Raw genomic sequence first — 19327 nt, forward strand, 5'->3', positions numbered from 1 at the left:
TGTGGTCAAAAAGGACATACGCGCGCGAATTGCAAAAATTGTTTCGAATGCGGTAAATCCGGTCACATGCAGCGCGACTGTTTTATATTCAAGCGTAAACAGGCGGGTCAAAGAACCCAGGGTGGGCCTCAAAACAAGGCAAATTTAAACGGGAACAGGGCTGTCTCCAAGAATTGGGGGGCAGCCCGCAATTAAATTTAACAAAAACAAGTACAACGTCCCAAAACCTCGTTTGTCACATTATGTTAAGTTCAAAATTCAATTCAATTTCATTAAACATCGAGGGAACCATCGTAAAAGCATTAATCGACACCGGCTCGGACATATCATTGGTTAAATACTCGGAATTAAACAGCAACCAAAGACAGCGAATTACGGAGAGCGACTTAATCTTGCGGGATGTTCAAGGGACAACAATTAAGAATATCGGAAAAGTGAAATTAACTGTTAAAATTGGGAAAATGAAGAGAGCAATTCATCAGTTTATAGCAGTAGGCGACGGAATGAGATTTCGCGGAACATTGTTACTCGGACTAGACTTTTTACATAGATTCGAGGTTTTCATTTGTTGGTCTGAAAAGACAGTGAAGTTACTGAATCAGGAAATCCAATTGGAGACGGAAGAAGATGAAATAAGATTAATCGAAAAGGAAGATGCATCAAAGAAAATTGAGGCGTCACACCTGCAGGTAGTTCAAATAGAAGAGAAAGAAAAAAGCCTGATCACTAATGAGAGTGAAGGACAAGGAGACTTCCCAGGGGAAGTGAAACAACCAGATGAAGGAAAGCATCCTCAGAGTCATACGGGCCCTAAGGCAGGGAGAATTGACCCGAAGGAGACCTTCATGGAAGGAAGTTGTAATAGTGATGACGGAGAGCATTCTCAGAGTCATACGGACCCTACGGCAGGGGGAATTGGCCCGCAGAATACCGTCATCAGCTCGCAGGAGATGAATAAAAACAGAAAAGAGGAAAAACAATGCGTATACGTAGAAGATGGGAGAAAAAAAGAAATGAGAAAAGAAACGGAAGGAGGTGGTACCACCAAAGCGGATAACGAGGTTATCGAGGGAACAGAGGTGTGGAACGCGAAATACGTAACCGACCCAAAATGTGAATCTTTTACCAATAAGGGCCCAAAATTGGAAAAGGATGAACAGGGTCTAACAGATCGAAAGATCTTTTGTCAAGATAATAAGGACAACGCGATAGAAGACCAACAAAATAGGAGAGAAGATAGCACAACAAAAGTAAAACTGAACGAAGAATTGCAGATCCCGGCAAGATGTAGAGCAATTTGTGCTGGAAAAATAGAAAAACAGGTTCAAGGAGATATCATTCTTATTGAGACATACCAGCATCAACATCAAGGATTATTAACAGCAAGAACAATTAGTTACAATCAAGAAACAATTTTCGCACAAATTATGAATGTGTCCAATCAACCTATTAAACTGCAAAAAGGGGAGGTAATAGGAATAGCTCAAGTGATAGAAACAACAGTAAAGGAAATCGAACAAGACCACCAAGTACGAAGCGTTCAAGCGGAGCCTGCAGAATTAGAGAAACTATTAACAATTATTAATTATCCCAAGCAAGACCCAAACATGTGCAAGGAATTTGAAAAATTAATCAAGGAATATTATGATATATTTCGAGCACCAGATCAAAGATTAACGTGCACAACGGAAGTGAATCATCGGATAATTACCGAAAATGTACCACCTATATCAAAACGACCGTATCGTGTTCCATTTCATCGAAAGGAAATCTTGGATAAGGAAATTCAAACGTTACTAGACAATGACATCATACAAGAAAGTTCATCACCTTGGTCAGCGCCAGTAATCTTATTAGAAAAGAAAAGGCATCCCGGAGAAGATCCAGAGTTTCGACTCTGCATAGATTATCGTGAATTAAACAAAATTACCAAACCGGACTTCTTCCCGTTACCAATACTTCAAGAAACAATTGATCAATTATCAGGAGCGTCGTTATTTTCAATCATGGACATGGTCAGTGGATATTTTCAAGTGGAATTACACCCGGATTATAGAGAAATAAGTGCCTTTAGTACACCAACAGGACACTACGAATTTAAAAAGGATGGCCATGGGTCTTAGAAACGCACCAAGCACGTGGCAACGACTCATGTATTCAGTTTTCTCTGGACTCGTAGGTTTAGAATGTTTGGTCTACCTGGATGACGTCATCGTATTCAGTTCATCAGACTACAAAGAACATCTGGAAAGACTGAAAAGTGTTTTTGATAGATTGAGGCAAGTGAATCTCAAGCTAAAACCAACCAAATGTAATTTCCTGATGAGAGAAGCCAAATATTTAGGCCACATAATTTCATCAGGAGGAGTACCAGTGCTTTCCATGTTCAGTGCGGAAGAGATGGAAAAATTGGCAGAGTCAACAATGGAAAAGATGTGGGGTTGGTTCAGCTGAATCGGAAATATAACAAGTGGACTGTTAGGATTATGCTTAAGCTGGAGGACACTGAAGTGCTTATAAATGCAATCACGATCCATCGGACACACGGATGGTCCTATAAGCTGCTGGCCAGATTTTGGGACAGTCTGACGTTGTGGTTTCTTTATATGAAACACAAAAAGGAAGTAGCACGCAAGTTTGGCCCACACACAGAAAATCTTTTCGCACAACCATCAGCCCAAGTCAGGAAATGGAAATGGTTAACCTTAGTAAATCGGAGCCGTGTCTTGAGTCAGTAGTGACACAAAGTGTTTATCCGGAATTAACAGAGCAAGCAAACCGAAAGGTAACCTTTGAGGATTCCCACTCTAAGTTCATACCCGGAATTTAGATCGCAATACTATTGTAGCAATAAAGTCCAACAAAGTGAAACAAGTTCATTAGTAAATAGTAATAGGTTTTGGGGTAAAGATGATCTTGAATTGAGTGACAGCTTACAATCATCACGCCCAAGTCCAAGGAGAACAATACAACCGGATTGGTACCCTGTTCTACAACCGTCGCCCGAGCATCCTTGGCTTATATACGTATCAGCGCAAGCTCTGGGCGCAACAATCCCACCGGGACCCTGGAGCGTGACATGGGAAAACCAGGAATCCAAAGGATGGGGAATGTCAATGGCACAAAACTTACCAATTACCATAGCATTGAATTGTGGGGTCAATTATAAAATCTATGCTTCACAACCAATTCCACACACCGCGAACACGGCGTACACACGGTCAGTGCACTACTATCCAAATTGTCCAAGCTCGAACGAAATCACGGAAAACAACATCCAGAAGATCATCAGCCAAGTAACATGGGTGATACTGATACTGACCTTCCTATTCCTATTAATTTGCATGATCACCACACGTAATCTTCGCAGAATCAAACGGCAACAAAAAAACCTGGCACTCATTCCAAGTTACCAGCGTTTTTCCCAAGGAACCCTCACCTCACAAGGGTCAGGCCAAACAACACAGATCAACCCACATTATGACGTACCAAAACAACCACCAAAGCCAGTATTTACGTGGAAAGAAGAGACTCAACAACAACACCCAGAGGAAACCGGCACAACCTCACGAAAAGCAAAGGCGTCCTATCGCGTTTCCACCATCCAGGAAGAAGACAGTGCCTATGAGGAAGTTTTAGTGATTGTATGAAAAGTGGATAGTGCCGAGAGTGCGCGTAATTATTGTCCGTCACGCCTAGTTGTCAATTAGAACTAAGAACACCTAAAATTTTCTCCAGGGATAGGTTAGTAACAATCAACAATTAGTATCATATTTTCACAATTGGGTTATTCCCAGGAAGAAAATTCAGGGTTAAGATAAGTTAAGGTAGTTGAAAAGACATGGGTTATTAAAACCCATGCTTTTCTTGTGAGAGGGGAGTGGTTGTGACGGGCCAAATTGGCCCTCCTTAATTAACGCGGGTCACGACCCTCCCGGGGTACCAACGGAAAAGGAACAGACAGGCAATGTAACATTTATGAACACGTGCGAGATTACTAAAAATCACGGGAAATTAAAACAAAGCCCAACAAAATAAGTACGCAAAGTCAAACGTCTGGGGCACATCCAGGCCAGGGAAATTGAATGGTAGATAACTAAAATGCATTAAAATGCACCCTCCAAAAGTTAAAAACAATACCGAATAAAAATCCGTCTGGGGCACGAGAAAGGAAGCACAGGGCAACACCAACAGGAAATTCACCAACTTACTTAACCTCGGGGTTGACCAAATTTACAATCAATAAGGGTTGAGTAGGGGACCGAAGTAACGAGTAAAATTAAAACAAAAATCAAATGAGTCTTACGCCGAGTTTTTTCGAAGTAAGAAGTACCGAGCGGTTGCGGTATTGCCTTACCGTTCTCAAAAGATCCTACGGTGATCAACTGTTTTAAGTGACAATTGTGTTGTATTGTGAAAAAAAGAAAAGCCCTAAGTGCCCTGATTTTGGAATTATTTCATCGAGGCAACTTCGCATGATGCATTGTGAGTTTTGGTCAATTTGAATTCTCTTTACTCCGAGCATGGATCGTTATCAGCTCTTTCGTATTTTGGTTTATGCTTTGTCGGACTTTGTTGTGATATTTTTCCATGTTTATGAGACAGAACAGACTCAGTATTAATTACCAGTCAGGAAAATATACGGTGAACACTAGCGGGTGGTTTGCGAAACAATAGATGTTAAAGATAGGTAAACTGTTTCTTTTCTCGAGGTGGCCAGAGTTTCTCACGTTGTTCGACATGGACCTTGTTGTAAAAATTATCATAAGTACCTGCCGAACGTTTTGGGGTTGTAAATTACGTAACAAAGGCGGCGGACGCTACCTGTTTATTTGAACGATTCGAACGCCGTTGCGAATGATAAATGAACGAAACTTTGTTGGATTTTTAAAGACTAAATAAACGTTAAGTACTATAATTGTTAGAACTAGAAGTAAATTAGGGTTATATGTGGTATTCGGTAAATTCATGTACTCAATTCGGTGACGGGTATTTGGTGAATCAATCCAGGACCGGTTCCATAAGAGATGGCGATTCCCAATAGATTTAGTATTTGTCTCCTTAATGCAAGCATACTTATTACTTTTTGTACTTTTCAAATATGTTAATTAAACTATTTATTAATGAGTACGTCTTTAATGTGTCTGCCTCAATCTTTCCCAAATAATTGTTTCCGCAACATAGCCGGAAGACCTACCTCAAATAAATGTTTTTCGCTCTGGTGGCGGCTACCACTCGGCCCCGAAGTATTAAACTTAATCATAGTTTAATTACCCGCCACAAGTAGTGACGTATCATTCGCAAATAATGTCACTTTGGTGTTCTTTAACCAATATGGAAAGTCATTAACGTATATTAAGAAAAGTGAAGGACCCAAGACAGATCCTTGAGGGACACCACACTCAACAGGAGGACTCTCAGACACAGTATTTTTAAAGTTGACACTTTGTTGTCGATCACCTGAATATGAAGATAATTACTTAAATCAAGGAATGTGGCTTTTGCAAACTTTGCATTTTCAAAACAATCATGAATCTCGTTCGTAAAGTCCGTAATGGCATCAACTGTGCTTCGACTTTGATACCTGTGTTTTGACCATTTGGGTGGAACTGCCTGTACCTATAATTTTTGTCGCATAAATACGAATAACTCTGTAGCGAACACATCATAAGCACTTTTTTATTCGGAAATAAAATTGACTAGACGCCCTCTGGTGATGACTTTTGAACTATGTCGAAAACAGTAACGAAATTTTCGTAATTCCACATTTAATTGACATCTAATAAATTGTTTAACAATTTTGCGTGTATAGTGTTAATTGCTTACATTGGAGAGAATCACTTTAAAAGTACGTGGTGGTAAATACTAGCTCTGACTTTGGTTCTGCGGTTTTTCGTGGTATAAAGTGTTTGTTGTTGGGATTTGAAAGTGGATAAAAAGTGAAAAAGATTTAAATTTTCATTACAAAGTGTTATCAAACAGTTGTCTAATTAAAGACTATAGTAATGGATCACAGCGAACACAAAGTTGGGCCCAAGAAAGCAATAAATTAGTGAAGTTTGTGAATTTTAGGTTAGAATTTTTCCACTGATAAAATCATGAAATACTTCGATAAATCAACAAAACTACAATTAAGATTAACAACTGCTAATACACTTAAACGTAAATTATGCCAAATGGTAGGCTTTTCAATGTCTTTGTAATAATTTTCCAATAAAGAAAGTGAGCCAAAAAGTCATCGTTATTCGTGTTTTCCTCGTCATCTCTAATTTGTCAACATTCATTTCTTCCACCAAAGATGCAATAGTCATTCCGCATTGGCAATGTAATAATTGTGAAGCCTCAAAATTCGTACAACGTTCAAAATATCCGAATAAACATTTTCCCGCCATTTATGGTTACTGTTTTCGACCTAACTTAGTGGCGCCCCCAACGGTAACTTTACTTCCGAATTTCTCACAATTAAATTACTTATTATCATATTTTCTTAGTTTTGGTCATTGGTTTTGTTGGCTTTAGGATAACTAAACCAACTAATTTTGAAATTGAACGTCATTTGAATGCCAATTGGAGTTCAACGTCCAAAGTCTAAACTGTCTACAGTTAACAAATTAATAATCATCCTTACCTGTCCTTACTAATTTGCAAAGTCGCCTCACTTCGTTATTACTTTTTTGTGTCCAAGTATTCAGGTCATCTCCAAAACAAACCAAATTATTAGCAAAACTGGCAAAAACAATTGGTTGTGGTCATTCTCTTGGCTCTTGTGCAACTTTTTGCAGCATCTTCACGCATAATAAAGCAAAATCATTTCCGCCAATACCACTATTGTTAAATGATGGGATTCAATTCATTCATTCCATCTCGAGCAAAATGCCGTGCTCTGCATTCTCACCTCCGAAGTGTGCGTAAATATTACAATTCCGTAGGATGTTGAGAGGATGTCCGGTGGACGTGCTCCCTCCTGCAAGAACTCGCGGTCACGTGACCGCCAACTCGCGGCCAGCGCTTTCTTCTTTCTTCATTCTCTCACAAACCGTACTATCGTGTTCACTGTGTGGTTTTTGTTTATTGGAAAATTGTTTTCGTGTGCGTGTTTGTGACTTTGTGACATGTAACTGACCAGTGCTTTTGGATACCACATTTTCAGGCACAGTTTTATTCACAAAGGTAAATTTTGTCACCTAAAATGAAAATAAAATCAACGAAATTAAAAAAAAATGTTTGATTTATTTCAAACTGCATACTGTGTTGCAATAGGTCGAGCAACTGTTATTTTTTGTCTCAAAAATTAAATTTAAAAGTTGATGGCATTGATGCAAATTTTTTAAAAGTTACTAGCTTTATGTGGGTTCATTTCAAGTGAATCATCTCAAATAATTTACGATGGGTACGATTTAATTGATATGAAGTTGTTGCACTGAGGACGTTTAAAATATGCTTCATAATTAGCAGCAAGACGTCCAGTAATATTTTTCCTGAAATTCCCTTCGTTAGCAAAATTACTCGCAGGACTAATTATCCACAATCAACTCGTACTTGGTTCTTTTTTGATCATTTGCATGCGTCGTATCTCTTTTGTGTTACAAGTATGAGTACATAATTCTGTTGCAAAAACATTTTCATCCTATAATTTTATTTTGTGCTTTTAAAAGTTGCATTCCTATCAAGTCATAGTACCAACACGATTCTATGTTCATTTCTAAAGTTCTTTAATGGTCGTTAAATGTCAAGGCACAATCTAAACATGGAGTTTGCAACTCGTTCTCTGCGTGTTTTACTCGGGTTTGCCTTTAAAGCCAATTTGGGTGGTGGGTTTGTTATCTATTTTTTATTCTCAACGGTATTTCTTACATAATCTTGCCTTATTTTGCCGGAACGAACTGTTGATTTGGGTCATTGGAGATCAAAAATCAAAATCAAATCAAAAATTTATGAAGGTTTAGAAGGTACGAATTTATATTTATTATAAGATAGAGAAAGACTTTGTTTAGCAAACTTTAAAAATTTGCTTTTGTAATACTGGGGCAAAAATTTTAGAACCACTTGAGTCAAAGGACGATTTTTTAAATTTTGCAAAATTGATTGGAATTTTTTTATTTGTTGTTTCTAAGCTGAATCACATTGTATATTTTTTCTATATTCATTCAAATGTGATGTGCAAAATAGCATTATTACTTGGAAAAAATTGTTATTGTTACTTTTTTAAACTTCTTTTGGTCTATTGAGAAAAACAAAAATGTTTAAAAAACTTCAGTTATTAATTGTCAAAAAACGATTTAGAAAATTTCAAAACCTAAGAGTGCCAACAAAGTTTTAGTAAGATGAAATTTACCGTCGAATTTGTGACAACAACACAACCTATACTGTCTTGGAAAAAGACGTAGTAAACGAGAGAAAATTGAATCGCACAAAAATTAAGCTAAAAAATGTTAAATTTGTCAATTTTGAAGTATCATTCAAAATCAACGTATTTAATCGAGTTACATGGTATACAATAAAGTGAATTTTGGTGTTAGTGGCAATTTACATCTTTTCAAATTGTATTTCAGAAAAATCAAAAACATTTTTTATTTTTTATATTTTTTTTATTTCTCATGGTTTAAAACATTTAAAACTTAAGAGTGCCAATAAAATTTTTGTAAGATGGAATATTGTATTAATAAATTATTTTAATATTTTGTTTGCCTAAAACACGATCTTTTGCTGTATAAATCAACACCTTGCACATATTTTTTTCGATACGATGTAAGAATTTTGAGACAATTGGGTCACTTAAATAATTCCACAATAAAAATTTCTTATTAGTGTAATAATTTTAGGAAAGGTCTAATTTGGAATTTGTTTTTGAAAGTGAGATTTATTTGAAATAATAGTGCTTTATTAAATTTCAATTATTTTTAAATGACGTTTTTTTTTTCATTTACCTATTTTGTTTGTTGATTTATTTTTATTATTGAAGCAGGTAAAAGAATGAATACTTGTGAGTATAATATAACGTTAGGACTTGTTTTTTTTAATTAGACATAAAGTGACTTTTTATAACGAGCAACTGAACTAATCTCGAAACTGGTATTTCGTACAAAAATCAGTGATCTAGGCTGAATCACTCTGTCTAGTTTTTGCCCTGTAGGCATACAGGCTGACCCAAGATGTCTTGTCAATTTTTTTTATTTATTGCTTCTCATTATATTTAACACAAAATGAATTAAACAATAAAACGTTGAAAATCAATGTATTTGAACGAGACCATAAGCTATAAAAACGTTTTTTTAAATAAAACAATGATAAGTGCCATTGTAAATAATAATGTGATTTATAATACTTGCGATGTTTGTTAATTTTTTAATACAATTATTTAACAAATTTATTTACCGTTCTATAGATTTTCTACTTATTGTAGTCGTAAGTTCAGAATGTATCTGATTAATTTCAGAAAGTGTCAAATGTATTTGCCTATAATAACAAATTGTGCTTTCTGATTTACATGTGATATATTCTGAAATACAACGACTAATCTGAAACAGTACATTTGCTTATTCTGAAATACAAATGGAAAATTTTCAGAATCCTAGAAATACGTATTTACCGTCGAATTTGTGACAACAACACAACTTATACTGTCTTGGAAAAAGACATAGTAAACGATAGAAAATTGAATCGCACAAAAATTAAGGTAAAAAATGGTAAACCTGTCAATTTTGAAATATCATTTGAAATCAACGTATTTAATCGAGTTACATGGTATATAATAAAGTGAATTTTGGTGTTTTACATCTTTTCTAATTGTATTTCAGAAAAAATCAAATACATTTTTTATTTTTTATATTTTTTTCATTTCTCATGGTATTTCAGAAAATCATTTGTAAATAGGTTTTGAAGTTCATTTTACTGTTCTGATTTACATTTGATACATTCTGAACTACAACTGGAAAAGTTGTAGAGAAAAAACATTGAGAAGAATAAGAATTAAAGAAAGAATTGAAAAGAATAGGACAATTTACACAATCACCACGGGATTTGGTTCATTTTTGGCGAATAGTCAATGCAGCAAAAGCCAAAATAAAGGGATTCAAAAGAAGTACTAGTAAGCAGTTTGTTTTCTTTTTAAGCGGAAAAAGCCCTCGCTGGAACTGTTTAGAAATAAAATTTAGTTTTAGGGCCGCAGAATTTTAGGAACGGCAAAAATTTCTTTATTTTGATTTAAAAGAATACCACCTAAAAAGTAGACGGGTTACAGTTTTTGCAATCGCATTTTTTCTAACACGTAAGTTTTAGTTGTTTGGTTAAGAGCTTTTTAGTAACTTTAATTCATAAGTCATATGTGTCATAGAAAATTCACGTTCAGTAATGGTAGAAAAAGCAGTGAAAAGTTAAAAGTCAGCAACAGCTTGCTATACTATAAAAAAAATTAAAATGGTTACGTTTTTTGAAGAACAAAATCCTTTTTTTTATAACTTTTTAAGTCTTCTTTTAATATCTGAATTCTAGATTATAAACACCATTTTAAAACACGTATCCCATAGCAACGTGTTTTTACTATTTTATAACACGCTTCTCATAGCAACGTGTTTTAAATTAATGTTTTCACTATTTTAAAACACACTTTCCATAGCAACGTGTTTTAAATTATTTTTTTTTTTGAATAACACTCATACGAATACGCTTAAAGTTCCCGGCTGTCTAAGTATGCAACTCGCGTACGCTCGTTGCACAACGATAGCTCTCGAAATTTAAACTTGCATTATCGCTCTCTTAATAAAAGGTGATTTTTTAATAGATATCATAAAAAATTAAAATGTAGTGCGCACGTTTGGTGGCATTACAAATAATTTTTTCAAGTTTTTAAATTTAATTTTCTGAACTATGTTGTATTTGTAGAGAACTTGTGCTGGAACTCGGTTTGCTATTTGTTTTTTTAAATTGCACTGATTGGAAAAAAGTTAAAGTTATTACTGAATTTTAGAAAACGATTTGGTTTTATCAGATTCAAATGCTCAAAAAATTAATAGAATTTGTTCGATGTTAGAATAATTAGACCTCTAGCAGTTCATCTAAAGTGTCCATTGTCCATTTTTAGGATTTGTAAGTTTTTCCTTATTTTTTAAATTAACCAATAATTTTTTTTTTGAAGAAATATTATGGACTTATATACGCCACTGCACATTAACAGTAAATGATTACTTTGAATAAACGTTAAATATTTTTAATTAATTTGTGGATGAAAAGTCGCTCTGTAGTGAAAAAAATAAATTACTGGATATGGCTCAATACTTGGAACATTCTACAAGGTGTCTCAGCTAAGACTTTCAAGCTTAATACCTCAGTTATTTGTCAACATATTTTAGGAGGTGGTCTTTCAATAGGGCCAAAAAAATGACCTCAAGTTAAAAAATGAAGTTTTAAAACACATTTCTATTATTTAAAATTAAGCCAAATTACCGTTGGATCAAAAAACCCCGAAAAATAAATGGCCCCACAAAAAATTAACTAAATCGGTCGGCTGATCCAAGAAAAAAATTAAATTTTCTTGTTAAAAACTTAATCCAAATTTTGATAGTAATTTGGGTAGTCACCTTTTAAAACAATTGATGAAGCATTTCTAAGCAGCATTTTGTGTACCACTGAAAAAACTATTAAAAGTGTGCGCGCTGTCAGAAAAGTAAAATTGTTTGAATTTGGTGAAATTACTTTAAAAACCAACAACAATGGCTGAAATTTCTGTGTTGTTAAAAAAGGAATCAATATTCGCCTATGGAAAGTGTCGTTGGACTTTTTGTGAAATGTTATTTATGAAATTTAAAGTTCAAAGAATCGTCAATAATTTGAAGACACAGGAAGCGTACGTAAACTAAATCGAGTGAAGACAAAACACGTCACTGGAAACGAAGAAATAGTTGGGGCCGTAATTCAAGCTTTTGAAGAAAATCCAATCAGCAGTGTACGAAACATTTCCAAAGTCATGAATGTTGAAGTGTCTAGAATTTTTCAGTTGTTGTTCAGTCTTTTAGTCCTTTTTGAAAGAATTAAAGCATCCAGTACTAAAAGTAAGTCAAAAATATTGTTTTTTAACTTTGTATGGGTAAGAGATAATTGTGAAATGTCCCTTGTGTGACAGTTACGTTTCTGCGAGTAGGGGTGACCAAAATTCAATGGTAGTGCTCATTTGTCTCATAGAGATCTACGCTTTTGCATCTGTACCCACATTAAACAGTTTGTTTCTCATTTTTCTCGCGAAACAGACGTCTTCCACGAACGAGTTTTTCTAACAGCATTTTTCACTGACGATAATTTTTTTAATATAAGTCTTAAAAGGCTTAACATTTTAAAAAGGCATGAAAAAATTATGTTTTTAATACTTGAGTTGTTGCATTAATTGGATTTTGATCTTTATCTTCTAAAATATCTGCATTTTAAATTTCATAAAAATCCGTTAACAAATATCTGAGATATCAGGCTCGAAAGTCTTAGCTGAGACACCCTGTATAATGGACATTTTTTGAAATTGTAATTAGTAATTACCTAACGCTTCTAAAGCAAAACTAAAAGCCCTAATTTCCCATAGTTATCGCTTTTTGTCGTCTGTCATATGTACAAACTAGCAAATGGGTAAAAATTACAGTAATTAAAAGCATCTTTCGTTATTGTTTTAATGTGACGGTTATTACCTCAGCCGGCGTCTCTAACAGTAAATTTTTGTGCCTAAAGCAACGCCTCTAATAGTGTTCTCACGAATGGCACGACTTTGTTAAATGTCATGATTGTGCGCTAATTACGATACTCTAGTATCCTGCTTGCAAACCCACCTTTAATTGTCCTCGAATTTTTCACAGATCCTATAAATCGATAAAAACATCAATCAGTTTCAGCTTGACAACCCACGACAATAATATCCTCGAAAATATTAGCACCTTTCCCATATCCTTGGCCAACCATCCCGGACTAATTTATTAAGACAGGTCAAGGTTTTCGAAAGGATTAATTCGTCCTGAATAGTGTCCACCGGTTCGCGCCTATTAGCCTGTGCCAACTAACGGAAAAATTCAGCTTGAAAAACCCATCCATGAGGAAAAGGTCAGCGACAACGAGATAAAAAGCGACTTTAACACCTCTCGCAATTAGTGTAACAAGTTCGTTTGCTCCTATGCAACGACTTCGTTATTACCTAATAAGTAAGTACCCCAAGTCAGCAAAGCATGAAAAGTTGCTCTAGATAATAAAACGTGTATGTAGACGACTAAAATATGGCAAGACGGCCATACTTGGTCGCTTGCTGGGAACTTCCACATGACTGTAAATTGCTTGGACAAATTTGGTCAGAATTTGCAAATTTTTAACGGACGATGGAATTAGCAAGTCGCTAGATGAGAGTAAAATTTTGCAATTTACTTAACACATTTACATAAATGTATTAAACTCGTCTAGTTGCACAACTGGACAGGCAATAACAAACACCGAAAAGGTTGCAGCAAATATTTAAACAAACATATGCACAATCATAACTAAATGCGAAAATTGTTGCAACATTGAGCCCCTTCAGAGTTGCCCAACTTTGGAGAGCACTATTGTGACATTAAAATGCTCGTCTTCCGTGTTTTAATTTCTTCTATTTAGATATTTTCAATAAACATCGCGTAGTGAAAAATACAAAAAATGATTTTTAATTTTTAAAGGACCAAGCTTTTGAAAGAATTTTTTTTATTATATTAATAATAGAATCGTAGATTTTTGTACTTTGGCAAACAAGGCTTTGCACTGTCGTTCAATTATAGTGTCGGTCAAGCCCTAATTTTGTTAAGGGCATTAACTGAAATTTACAAATTGAACATCAGAATCCAATAGATAAGTAAAAAATTGGAAGTGGTTTTATTTTTAATTCATCACGGTTTAAGTAACGTTAATTAAGTAAGTTAGGTTAATTAAATTACTTAGGTGAAATATACAGGGTGATTGAGCTTTTAGACGATTGTTTTGGACTACCCATATACATAACTGATAAAAAAATAATTTAGGATCGCTTTACTGAAAGAGAATTAAAATTAAATTTAGGATTAGGTTAATTGTAGTTAATTTCATTTATTCTCGAATTAAATGCTTTTGATCTACAGGGTAGTTGAGCCCAGTTCCCATCCTCTGTAACTCAGTTATTTCTGACAACTTAAGATATTTTGTAGATGTTATTTACACTCTAGGGACCGGTTTATAGAAAGCTCACTTAAAGTTAATTGTGCTGTTAAAAGTTACAAACGCGGATGAACCAACGAAATCGTTTCAATTTGGTCACGTGATCAGTTAATCAAGCATTTAATTGCGGATTAAATTAAATACGCTTTTAAAAACCGACTTTATACACTCTATACAGAGTGTCCCAAAAAAGTATGACGTCCACATAATAATTTTTTTAATGACATGCTATTATTTTTTTGTGTTTATTAGGATTCTTTTTTAGCTGCTTTTATGTCCCTAAAGTTTTTTTCCAATCGGTTTAGGGACTATTTAAAAAAAAATCGGTTTTACATCATTATATTAATTAAGCTAATCGCACTGTTAAAAGTTAATAACGCGAATGAACCAACGAAATTGGTTCAATTTAGTCACATGATCAGTTAAGCACGCATTTAATTGCGGATTAAATTACTAACACTTTTAAAAACCGACCCTAAAGGCCGTTTTATAGAAAGCTTCATTAAATTTTAATTCGTTGTTAAAAGGTAACAACGCGAATGGACAATGAAATCGGTTCAATTTGGTCACGTGATCAGTTAATCACGCATTTAATTAGGGATTAAATTACAGACTTTTCGAAAAACTGACTTTAAGTCACATTTTAGGAAAATATTTTTGATTATACAATCCCAATAAAAAATATGACGTTAACCATCATTCTTTTGTACTTATTAAGATTTTTTTAAGCTGTTTATATGTTCCTAAAGTTTTTTCAAATCGGTTTAGGGATTACTTAAAAAAATAAAAACCAAAAAATATCGGTTTTACACTTTTAGTTTTAAAAATAAAAATAAAAACGGTGCTTTTTTATGATGTTATTACTATGTACGTGTTGAGCAAGGTCTAACAGACTTATTAATTAAATTTGATTGATCTGAATTACTACAGAGTGTTTACAATTTATTTCCAAACTTTTTAAAGTTTAAAACTTTTTATTTTAAATGAAGACTTCTATTTGTTTTTACATCATATGATGTAGAATTAAAAAAGCAACCTTTTTGTTATCACGTCCCTTTTGTAAATCCTAACATATTCGGGTTAATTTGCTAAAAACATTAACCATGTGAGACTTTTAGTTTATAGAAAGCTCAATTAAAGTTAATTGCGTTGATAAAAGTCAACAACGCAAATAGACCAACCAAACTGCTTCAATTTGGTCACGTGATTAGTTAATCACGCATTTAATTGGGAATTAAATTAATGACGCTTCTATAAACTGATCCTTAATCATTAAAGTCATTTGTCATTGACAGAATGAACTTTAAGCAAATATAACTTCAAATGTGTTAGGATTTATGTTAGAGTTGTGTAAATAGCAAACAATAAATGTTTGCTATTTATTTTTTAATCTAATGATATAAAAATAAACAGGGGTTGTTAGATGAAATAATCAAAATAAAAGGCTTTCAAAGTTTCAAAACTTTGGAAATGAATTGTAGACACCCTGTAGTCATTCAGATTTAATTTATAAGTCTATCAGATATTGTTCAATTTATCCCCCTAGTAATAATATCATCAAAAAAGCACTGTTTCTGTTTTTTATTAATCTTTAAAACTAAGTGTGTAAAACCGATTTTTTGTTTTTTTTGAAGTAATCCCTGAATCGATTAAAAAAACATCAAAAACATGTAAGAAGCTAAAAAGGTACCCTAATAAGTACAAAAAAATAATAGCTTGCTATTAAAAAAATAAAATGATATCATACTTTTTTGAGACACTCTGTATAGTCAAAAATATTTGCCTAAAATACTTTCTAGAGCATAGATACCGTCTACAAATTATCAAAAGTCCAACTTTACTAATAGAAGATGGGAGCTGATCTGGGCCAGCCTGTATTTTAACAAAAAAAAATACAACAACCGTATTAATGTGTTTTTATTCAGAACTTTATAATCAGAGATAGAAACAAATCGGCACTTGGAATAAATGTTTCTTAAATTATCACGCGTATAAGAGATATCTTGCCAGCAATTATGGTAAGTCACAAACTGTCACAAGTTACTTTCGCAAATTGCCATAATCAGCATATTGCATGCGTCCAACAATTGGGTCTTGCGGTTTTAAACGATTCCTCAAATGTATTTTGGAAATTTTCATTGTGTTTTTTGTCAATGTACCGTTCACAAGAAATTTATTCATTATTTGAAAAGTATTTAGATAAGAGGACCACATGGTCTAAATTGCTGTCATTAGTATTAACTGTGTCACCAATCCAGACGTAAAAATGTTCAATTTTATTGTAAAACGAGTTGAAAATTTAATTGTAACTGGTTGTTGTAATCGCGACGGCTGGTAATGTATGGAATATATTATTCAAGCAATTAACCCTGAAAAAGTCTGTTACTTTTGCTTTTTGACTAGAAACAATGTGATTTTTAAAATGTGGAAGAACTTGACATAGTTATAATTTCAAACAAGTTCTGACTTCTTGATAGAAAACTTCTCTTCGAGATTAATGAGGAACGTTGTTTAATGTGCAGTCGCCAAGTCCGTTTCTTCCTTTTCCAGACAAATTATTTGAAGAATCTAAGTCACACTTTTAAGACCGTTGGTCTAAATGTAAACGGGAAAAAACAGCGGAAAGTAATTACGCACAGTGACTACAAATTTAATAACAAAGCACCAAGGAAATTACAAGAAGATATCGCATTATCACAAGTAATAAATAGCCATTATTGTAGCAACACATACTTAATTGTTGTCCTAGAAAATGATCATGCATATGACCAAGGTGAAGTATTTTAACAATTGCATTGTGGTACTGTCCCATGGGAAGCGACACAAAAACACATTGTGCAATCAGTTGTTTCCATGACTAGCATTTAGCACATTTTTAGCAAATTCCACCATCTCAGTACAGTGAGGAAACTAAAAATTTTTCATATTTTTTTTCAAAATTTTTACATTAAAACTAAGCATGAATTTCGTTTACTTTTGACGAATCGAAAAATGTGCTAATTTTTATTTCAAAAATGTGCTTAAGTAGCTTTTTTGGCTAAAGAAATATAGAACATCGGTCGAAAAATGCAAAATAAAAGTTATATTTTCATCCCTTGAGTAAAGTACTGTTTTTGTGCCAAAGCATTTTTACTTAGACAAATGATTGAGTATTTATTACAAAAACGTGCTTAAGTACACAAGGTTAATCACTTAATTTTACTTGGCTTTTTTTTGGCTAAAGGAATAAAGAAAAACATTGAAAAAATGCAAAATAAAAAATTTATTTTCTAGCCCTTAAGTAAAAGTTCTGTTTTTGTGTCAAAGTATTTTTACTTAGACCAAAGTCTTTGAAAATCGACGATTTTTTGTGAAATACCAAAAGGGCAAGTACGCCAAAATTGTCATGGATATCTACAGGGTGTCCCAGAGATTGTGAAATTTTAAATAAATGAAAAATAATTATTTTTTTTAAAAAAGTTGTTGATATTAACTCCCTGCATCACCTAAAATTATTTTTAAATATACAGGGTGTTTTAGAAATGGGCTGCATTTCAACCTTATGTTTTTTTTAATGGAGCGCTCTCAATTTTCATGAGTTTTTGGGCGTAGCTTTTAACAGTGATGATTTTGATGTAACTTGTATTGGTCAATTTTTTTTATTCTTGAAATATTTTAATTTTTTGAACGAAAACACACTTTTAAGAAAAATACTAAGAGTCCTAAAAAGTAGATCTTTTACCACTTTATGTAAAGTTAAATCTATAATAATAGTTTAGCGTATTGTAATTAGGAACGTAAAAAAAGTTAAATGGAACACTTTTTTTTCTATTTTTGTTTCTCAAAGATTATTAAATTGTTTATCTAGAAACAAAGTTTTAAACGTCTAAAGTTATTAACTAAAAAGATACAGTTTGGGAATTTGAAGTTTCGCCATAAATATTAAAGATAAATGTAATAAGTAAATGAAAAATGTAGAATACTGGCCTAAGGGTAATATTAAAGTTGTTAAAGTTATTGTTAGCTAAAAACTTCACTTGTCGACTAATCAAAAAAAAAGTTATTTTTTTAAGGTTTAAAGTTTAAAATCTTTTGAGTAATCAGATGAGACACTTTGCTGTTAATGTTTCTGGAGAAATACTTTATAAGTTCTTTAGATGCGAAAATAAAATATAAGATGTTCCATTTAATACTTTTAGTCGATTTATAGAAGCGTCATTAAGTTAATGTGCAATTAAATGCGTGATTAACTGATCACGTGATCAAATTGAACACATTTTTATTGGTCCATTCGCGTTGTTAACTTATAACAACGAATTAAATTTTGAACAAAGCTTTCTATAAGCCGGCCCTTAAGTTATTCAACTTGCAACAATTTTTTTCATTTCTATCTTCTTAATTGCTGTGAGTTAAAAAAATATATCCTTAAAGTTCGAATTTTCTTCTTTAAAGTGGTGAAAGTCCTACCTTTCTAGAATTCCTAGTTTTTATGAAGTATTTTTTAAAAAAGCGTGTTTTCATAAAAAAATATTTTAAAAACTAAGCAAAATTGACGGATAAAACATAAAAACATCGGTATTAAAAGCTAGATCCAAAAACTTCAATATAATATAGGGTGTTCTATCTAAAAAAAAACAAAAGTTTGTATTGTAGCTAATTTCGAGAACATCTTGTGTATTTGAAAATAATTTTAGGAGAGTTTGGGAGTTAGTGTCTGCGGCTTTTGTAAAAAAAGATTTCTAACTTTTTTAACTCACTGGGACACCCTGTATATCTTGGGAATGTAACAAACAGTAAGCAATGTTAAAGTTCGAGGGCTGTCGTTATGCAACGAGCGTATACGAGTGTTATTCAACTTTATTTTTGTTGAAACATTTTAATGTAAAACACGTTGCTATGGGAAGCGTGTTTTAAGATAGTGAGAACACGTCAGTATAATAAACGTGTTTTAAAATAGCGTTAAAATCTAGGATTCAGATAATAAAAAGAAGGTTTAAAACATTACCAACAAAAAAATTCTCTTATTCTATACCAATTTATCTAAATAATTACATTTGTGGATAAAATACTTTAGGTTACTCAGAACAAAAATAAGTTTATGTAGCTCACCTGAGTTATTTTCAGCTTCTCCACATAAAAGATCACTTTTACTCATAATGACATA

At 33.2% G+C, this 19327-nt stretch overlaps 2 protein-coding genes and 1 long non-coding RNA gene across 3 annotated transcripts in view; 2 read left to right on the plus strand and 1 right to left on the minus strand.

The window, feature by feature from the left end:
• Positions 1-452: 452 nt before the first annotated feature.
• Positions 453-2300, plus strand: LOC135265308 (uncharacterized). The gene is made up of 2 exons (XM_064354663.1): positions 453-2175; positions 2223-2300. The coding sequence occupies exon 1, from the start codon at positions 462-464 to the stop codon at positions 2121-2123; it is 1662 nt and encodes a 553-aa protein (XP_064210733.1). The 5' UTR covers positions 453-461; the 3' UTR covers positions 2124-2175; positions 2223-2300.
• On the minus strand, positions 2169-6767 carry LOC135265310 (uncharacterized). Its single transcript, XR_010332916.1, has 3 exons — positions 6629-6767; positions 5510-5619; positions 2169-5460 (listed from the first exon to the last, which is right to left on the minus strand). It is a non-coding gene; the product is annotated as an uncharacterized LOC135265310 (long non-coding RNA).
• Positions 6768-7022: 255 nt separating this feature from the next.
• RhoGEF64C (Rho guanine nucleotide exchange factor at 64C) overlaps positions 7023-19327 on the plus strand; it is a 105727-nt gene continuing 93422 nt past the window's right edge. Inside the window, exon 1 of the mRNA XM_008193033.3 lies at positions 7023-7170. The gene's annotated coding sequence lies outside the window, so the exon portion shown is untranslated. The remainder of the gene's footprint in view (positions 7171-19327) is intronic.

This window comes from Tribolium castaneum, chromosome 1 (assembly GCF_031307605.1).
Source record: "Tribolium castaneum strain GA2 chromosome 1, icTriCast1.1, whole genome shotgun sequence".
In the NCBI taxonomy this organism is placed as follows: Eukaryota; Metazoa; Arthropoda; class Insecta; order Coleoptera; family Tenebrionidae; genus Tribolium; species Tribolium castaneum.